We start from the raw sequence: 7879 nt of genomic DNA, 5'->3' as shown, positions 1-7879 counted from the left end.
GATATAAATAGAGCTAGATATAAAAAAAAGAAATAAAAAAAAAGTTTGTTAGTTGTGCTGACAAAATGTTAAAGTTCGCCCTAAACAAAAGCAACACTCATTTATGTTGACCTGATGGTTAACACTATTGTAAGCTGTTGTTTTAGACACATTCTTGCCTTTAAATCATATTCAGGTCTAGTATTTGTTCCTGGTTTTACAGGGACTTTGCTGCAGGGACGACTTGGCTCCATCTGTTTGAGGAGTGGCTCACCAGACAGGAAGCGCCTTTATTGCCAACTGATTCATGGTTCTTAAACGACTATGACGGATTGACTGAAATATGTTGATTTTTGGATGAATTCAGCATATGATAATCCACCAAGCAAAAACCTGTTGGAAAAATAACTTACATTTTTTATGGTTAGTTTGCGTTGTCCACTGGGAGCTACAGCCATGCTTCTTCAGTTGGGAAAAGTGCAATTTAATCTAATTTATTGCTGCTGATAGTGTACTTTGTTCATGCCAAATTTCTGATTATAACCTCTACATTTAGAAAAAGTTAATTAGTCTTGTGCCTGAAAGTCTGCCAAAAAAAAGTGAAATCTTCAGGATTTCCAATTTATACTCGTTTGTTGTGTAAATCGCTACGTTTCAGATAGATTTGTTGTTTTGGGGCTTCAGTCTTGTTAAAAAGACAACATGACATTTATTTACTCATCATATTTATTAAACACCAACATGTTTTTAGTGCTAATAACAGTCCCATCCAGCAGCAGGATCACTCTCCTGTTCAGAGCGGGGACACACTGCCACCTGGTGGCCAGGCGGTAGAAAGACTCCACTCCTGCTGCTCTGCAGTGAGAGCTGCCGCCAGGACTGGAAGACAACAACAGCAACATATTTCATCATGTGAACAACTGAAAGGACTTCACGTGTAATCTGAGGCCTTAAATGTATGAAAGCCTCACCGCTGCACTGCCAGCAGGTGGAAGGGGAGGGAGGAAGGCTGGCTGGGACACCTCCTCCTGTTGTCCTTCCTCAGGTGGAGGCTGGGATGCTGCTCCTCCTGCTGCTGCTCCTCCTGCTCCTCCTGCTGCTCCTCCTGCTGCTCCTGCTGCTGCTGCTGGAGGCCGGGAGGAGGTGGGAGGAGGTGGATGCTCTGGGAGCAAGAGGGGCCTATACATCTTAGGCTGAGAGAAGTAAAATGTTTCAGCACCTTTAAAGAATGAGATGTTTTGTGTTCGTGTTGGATGATTAAATGAACACATTCAGCTAAGCTGCAGATAAAAACTACAGGAGCACAGCAGGAGGTTTGGATGACGACACAGCAGATTACAGGTCTTTGATGCAGGCTGCAGGTGGAGAGGTTATGCAGGTTACCAAGGAAATGATGATGGAAAAATGTTTCTGTGCAGAAGCACCAGTGTTAGCAGTGATTTGACCAGATAGTTTTCATTTTATTTTACTAAACTTACCTTGTTTCCTCTCGTCCTCTGATTACAGAAATCAGTGAAAGAATAAAAAAGCCAACAATGAATTCAAGCCTTTGTGTTTGTAACAATCTGCTCCACGTATGTTTGTTTTTTACTCCCACTGCTCCATGTGGCCTAGCGCTTGGACCAGCTCTTTATCGAGGGCTCCTCAGATGGTGTGCCAGCCTAGAACTCAGAGGCCTGTATATATATATATATAGTATGAAGAAGACACAGACAGAAGAAGGACACACAACAACATCTATCAGGAGACAAATGCTCACATTCCTTCACAGAGCGTATCCACAGACATCAAACTCAGACAGCTTTACAGTGAAACACGTCCTGAGATGAGCTTCTGGAGCTTCCTGCCGTCCTCCTCAGGTAGTCCACAACGCTACAAATCAGACAAATGAGTCCATTTATCAAACACCCTCACCATCCATGCTCACCACACTATCTATATCCTCATCTTTACCCCGTCTGTTTGGGGTCCTTCCACTCGTACAGGCTCTGCAGGGTCTCCTGTTTGAAGTCCCCAAAGCCAACAAGGGCCCGCTGGAACCTGACTGCCTCCACAAAGTCAGGGTACGCTGAGGAGTAGCGGGTGGAGGCGTCCTGTCAGTTCACAAAGGGAGGTTAAATCTGTGGTCACTCTTTGAAATGTTCTGCATGAATCAGATTGAAGGACTCCACCTTGTTGGCCATGAGTGGGGACTGAGACCCTGTCCTCTCTGCTCCTTCTGCTGGGAGGCCACCAGGTGGACTGCATGGCCCACGCCATTCTCCAGGAGCCAGTGGAAGGTCTCACCCTGGGACCGTCCAAACTGGACCAAACTGGACCTTCCAGCGGCTCAGGACCAGGGTGGCGTTGGTGGTGACCCACCCTTGGAGCTGACGTGGGCCCATGCCTCAGCATCCACCTCCTCAGAAAATCAACTTCAGCACAAGTACTTACTACTACTAACTAATGATCATAATAAGATATTTCATTTGGGTCACACATGTTTACTGTAACATCATGAGTAAGAGTGGTAAATGTTAATAAAGGTGAATAAATGACAATGTGCTACTTACGTTGCTTGGTTGAACAGTTGAAAAAAACCAGTCAGATAACAGAGGACACAGTCAGGACACATGCCATATACCAAGAAGAGATCTCATTGTTGTTTCTTTCATTTCTCCTAGACACAAATGAGCTATTTTTGATACTAAGGTGAGACCAAAGGCTTTTTCTCCTGCTTCTCAAATTCAACTCAGGAGAAACAATCACATATAATCTCATGTTTGAGCAAAACATGAGATCTCTATATGATCTAAAATAAGTCTAATTTCAGCCTCCTAAACATGAGACCATGAGATCAAGGAAAGAGCTCAAATAAAACTCAGCTATGACTCCCAAGATCTCATTATTCTTCTCAAATATGTCTCAGTTTTCTCATAGTGACCTCAGGATAAACAACCACATATAGCTCCTCTGTGTCTTATCTGAGCAAACGAAGAGATCTATATATGATATTAAATAAGTCTTATTTAAGTCTCCCGAACATGGATCAGAGGAGCTCCATGAAAATAAAAATTTGAGTTACTTGCATGAGTATTTTGATTTTACTGGACTAGTTTTACACCACTACATTTCAAATTCTGTATTGTAATTATTGTATTATATTACTTAATGCTGTAACTGACAAGAAAACAAGACAGAAAATAATGCACTTTTAAATTCCAAGTTTCCCAATTTATTAATAAAATAATAAAAGCCAGCATAAACTACCAACCACTTCAACATGATCTTTAGAGATGCTGTACTTGGCCCTAATTCTGACCATAACAGTAAAGGCATTCAAATATTGGCATAGTCAATAAGCAATAAGTAATAACAAAAATGCAAAATGCTCCATCATAAGCATCCTCTAACCTGTTGATTCTTGAACTGCAGCTCAAGCACTTTGAACATGCTTAAATTGATTGAAATTGAGATTCAGGTGTCCGAAACAGCAACAATCCTACTCTCTATAGCTTATTATGGTCGCATATCTGCAGTCATAAACACTTGTATACTGCTGTATAACGCTGTAAAGAGGACCAGAATGACCTAATTTTGAGTGTTTTATTTCTCATAAAAAATTAATATGAATTATTTGAGTATTAAAACTTGACACGTACATGTAAGCAGCATTTTAATGTTGTCAACACACAACTAATTTAAATACCTTATTCATAAAATCAAGATGGCGCCGTACTAGTGGCAGCCTGTTACAGCAGCTCCGTGTATTTCTGTAGTTTTTTGTGTTTTTACTACGTTTGTTGTGTGTTTTTTATCTTTATTTTTGCACTGTCCTGCGCATCTCCGCAACGCACAACAGCGGGGTGCTTTTTGTAACTTTTGGACACTTTATAACACTTTTAATTGCACTTGAGTCTCTCCGGATCACTGGAAGCCATGCCGACACCACTCGTCAGCGTTGTTTACACCCACGACCAGCTGATGGCCCTGAGGCACAACACGGCCGGAGAGACGTACAGACACACCATACCGGAGGAGCTTAAGAGGCTATGGCGAGGCTGCAGAGCGGGGGTTAAACACAGGATGGGGAAGAGGAAGTTTAAGCCCTATGTCCCTGCAGTCATCACTGGAAACGTGAGAAGTTTGGCAAATAAAGTGGACGAACTGGAAGCACTCGGCGGGACACAGAGGGAGTACAGGGAGTCCAGTATCATGTGTTTCACGGAAACGTGGCTGCACGACCTGATACCGGACTCAAACGTCACCATTCCCGGCTTCCAGACGGTGCGAGCCGACAGAGACACCGCCGCGACCGGTAAGAAGAAAGGAGGGGGGCTTGCCGTGCTCGTAAACAACAGGTGGTGTCACCCCGGGCACGTCACGGTCAAAGAGCGGGTCTGCAGCCCGGACATCGAGCTCATCGCCGTCGGACTTCGTCCATATTATTTGCAGAGGGAGTTTTCCAGTGTCATCGCCATCACTGTTTACATTCCTCCGTCTGGAAACGCAGAAGCAGCTTGTGACATCATCCACACTGTGACTGCAGCACTACAGACACAACAACCTGGAGCCTTCATGTTCATTACAGGTGACTTCAACCATGTGTCTCTCTCATCCACTCTCCCAACCTTCTTCCAGTTTGTTAAATGTGCCACCCGGGAAAATAAGACTTTGGACCTGCTGTACGCAAATGTTAAGGATGCGTACAGCTCCACCGCCCTGCCACCGCTTGGCAGGTCGGATCACAACCTTGTCCTGCTCTCACCATCATATAAGCCTGTGGTTCAGCAGCACCCAGTCACAGTGAGGACAGTGAAGAAGTGGTCTCCCGAGGCCATGGAAACACTGCGTGGAGCGCTGGAGGCCACTGACTGGGATGCTCTGTATGAGCCACATGGTGAGGACATTGATGGCCTGACTGACTGTGTCTCTGAGTACATTGGGTTTGTTAGAAAAATTGCATGAGGAAACCTTGAAAATTGATAATCTGTCACCGACATAAAAAATCTGTCACCAACAGAAAAAACCTCACCATTTTTCTGCGCATTCTTTGATGGGGAAATGAAGAGCTGGAGAACGTCCAAGTTTCTCAGTTTAACAAAAGTTTTATTACAATACGTCAAAAAATGTGCACTTTACAGAGATCTCTGGGTTCAACCTTAACTCATGTCCCTGAATACAAACAGACGTGTTTCAGTTCGTGAAGTCTGAACCACGACTCCCTCCCTGGAACCATTAAAATACTAACATTTGTTTACAAAACATGCTGGTCGATTTCTTCCAGGAAGTCCCGCCTTCCCCCTCCGCTGATTCGCCAGTTTTAATGCATACAACGGCACGTCATGCCAGCTGGTTGCTTGCTGCCGAAACCAGGGGCCTATTGCACAAAACTAGGATAAGGGATTAAGCCGGGATATGTTGGTTATCCTGGCTCAACTTATCTGTGATCCGGTTGCACAAAAGCAGGATAGGGGGCAGTAGGATATGTTATGGTATAAGTTACCATGGAGATTTAGTCTGTGGAGCAAACCTGCCCCAGACCAGGTTATGTTCCAGGATCTATTTAATCTCATCCCTTATCTCAGTCAGCAGTCACCACAAACGGACACCAATAGTTATTCCACTGCCCTTTACACATTGTTATCACATAGAACTAGACCCACTGTCATTATTTAAACGTTTGTGATCATTCATTTCAATCATTTTGGATAATTAATTATTTTAGATGATGTTGCAATCATTAGATAATTTACAGTTTCCCATAGACTATAAGGCTTGAGAGTTGTTAAAATGAGGGCCGTGAAGCTTTTTGTGGAATTGTACTTCAGTATAGGTTTCACCAACAAGGAGATACTTAATCTTTTGGCACATCAGCCAGCATCAGATTTTCAGAAGTATCAGGGCTTCAGTGTGTCCCGGTGGCTCACACTGGTAGAACGTTACCATTAAGGCTGAGTCCTTGCTGTGGCGGAGCCGGGTTCGAATCCAGCCTGTGCTCCCTTTGCCGCATGTCACCCCCTTTTTATCTGTCACTTTCAATAAAGCATGAAAAATACCAAAAAAATTATCTTAAAAAAGAAGTATCAGGACTTTAAAAAGATGCAAGACAATACATCTGTTCCGCAGAAAGAATCAGTCTCATAAATTTATGACTTTTGTTGTCTTCCTCAATGTGGCCCTAAAACTCGGTCGTATAAAATACACATCCCATATAAATAAATATGTACACAAAGTGTAACATTATGTTCCTTTATTGAATAAGGATAAATCAAAACAGGTAAACTATCAGCTCCTTTCAAAACTGAAGACACAGTGACTCTTCAAGATAGAAAGCACAGAGTCAAAGTATATTATACAACACAAGGATAAATACACATTAAAAGGTCTGAATATATTACACCCTGCATGTCTGCACACTGAAATAAATGCAGGACAAATCCATACACATGAAATGAACAGACAAATGATGCAGTAGCCTCCCTGCAGGCTTGTATACACACAGTATACAGCACAATCATCATAAGAGGCCAAATAAATTTAAATAAAAAATAAATAAATAAACACAAATTCCTCTGCCACTGCAGGACATATTTAACTTAAATTGAAAGTATGCATATCAACTAAAATAATTCAACACATATTGCTCCCTCATGAGACGACCACTGTCGTCATCTGGGATTATTGCTGGATTGTCCCAGTCCATGGCTGGGGGCACTCTGGGGGCCCTCTCCTTCCTCAGGCAGGCCACATTGTGGAAGACAGCACAAGCCACAGTAATGTCACATGCCCTCAAAGGGCTGACCCTTAATTTATGAAGGCACTGAAAGCGTGCCTTCAGGAGGCCAAAGGTCATCTCAACTCTGGCCCTGGTCTTGGCATGGGCATGGTTATAGGCCTGCTGTGCGTCCTGGGGGTCAGCGAATGGTGTCAAGAGGAAAGGCTGGCAGGCAGACCCCCTGTCTCCCAGCAACACACCAGAGAATTCACCTGTCAGCACAAAATCTCATCATTACAACATCATTAACAGAGTGACATTCTAGACACAGCCATGATGTAAAAAGTGGTTATTAATGGTTGTGTGGCTCACCTTGTGATAGGCGCTGGCAGATTACAGAGGTCCGAAAGACTCTGGAGTCATGGACTGAGCCAGGCCATTTTGCCACAACATTGCTGATCAGTAGGTCAGCATTGCAGACCATCTGTAATTATAGACAGATGAGGATTATTAAACCAATCAATGCACATTGCAAGCAATGAACAGTTTTCATCAATTGACAATATCAAAAAGCTATATTCACCTGAACATTAATGCTGTGAAAGGATTTCCTATTCACAAAGTCCCCCTCATGGGCACCTGAGGGGGCCTTTATCCTTATGTGTGTGCAGTCCAGTGCACCAATGACATTGGGGAAACCTGTAACACAAAGTAATGAGTATCCTACTATGACTGGTAACAGTTGTCTTGTAATTTGTAGATTCTCTCACCTGCAATCCTATAGAATTCCTCTTTGATGTCACGGAGTCTTCTGTGGCCAGGGAACGAGATGAAAACATCAGACAATGCCTTAATAGCAAGGCACACACGCCTTACTGTGCGGCAAATTGTGGCCTTGTTAAGCTGTTCTGAGTCCCCCACCGAATACAGGAAGCCCCCACTTGCAAAGAACCGCAAGGCCACACAAACCATCTGCTCCACAGTCAATGCGTGGCTCCGTGCTGTGCGGTGTTTTATACTGGGACCCAGCAGTCTGCAGAGATAGCGGATGCCATCAGCTGAAAACCTGTACCTCTCATACAGATGGTCATCAGGGAAGGCAAGGGGGTCCAACCGGTCCCTGAAGACCCTCTCTCGCCTGAAGGCTCTCCTGAGCACAAGTGCTTCCTCATCAATAATGTCATGCAAGAATGGGCACGCCAT

General features: G+C 43.7%; 1 protein-coding gene across 1 annotated transcript; it reads right to left on the bottom strand.

Moving 5' to 3' along the window:
- Positions 1 to 6577: 6577 nt before the first annotated feature.
- LOC131959153 (putative nuclease HARBI1) lies at positions 6578 to 7879 on the bottom strand. The gene is made up of 4 exons (XM_059324253.1): positions 7447 to 7879; positions 7260 to 7375; positions 7049 to 7160; positions 6578 to 6948 (listed from the first exon to the last, which is right to left on the bottom strand). Exons 1-4 carry the CDS (start codon positions 7877 to 7879, stop codon positions 6578 to 6580), a joined length of 1032 nt encoding a protein of 343 aa, XP_059180236.1.

This window comes from Centropristis striata, chromosome 21, assembly GCF_030273125.1.
Source record: "Centropristis striata isolate RG_2023a ecotype Rhode Island chromosome 21, C.striata_1.0, whole genome shotgun sequence".
NCBI lineage: Eukaryota > Metazoa > Chordata > Actinopteri > Perciformes > Serranidae > Centropristis > Centropristis striata.
Note: the sequence above shows the minus strand (reverse complement) of the source record. Positions and strands in the feature narration are given on the sequence as shown.

Bases quoted from the DNA above. Each gene is read 5' to 3' on its own strand.
- LOC131959153 (XM_059324253.1), bottom strand. From the start codon at position 7,879: ATGGCGTGCCCATTCTTGCATGACATTATTGATGAGGAAGCACTTGTG. The intron at 7,161-7,259 runs GTGAATATAGCT...CTATAATTACAG, and splicing joins TTCACAGCATTAATGTTCAG to ATGGTCTGCAATGCTGACCT. The intron at 6,949-7,048 runs GTGAGCCACACA...TTGTGCTGACAG, and splicing joins CTGCCAGCGCCTATCACAAG to GTGAATTCTCTGGTGTGTTG.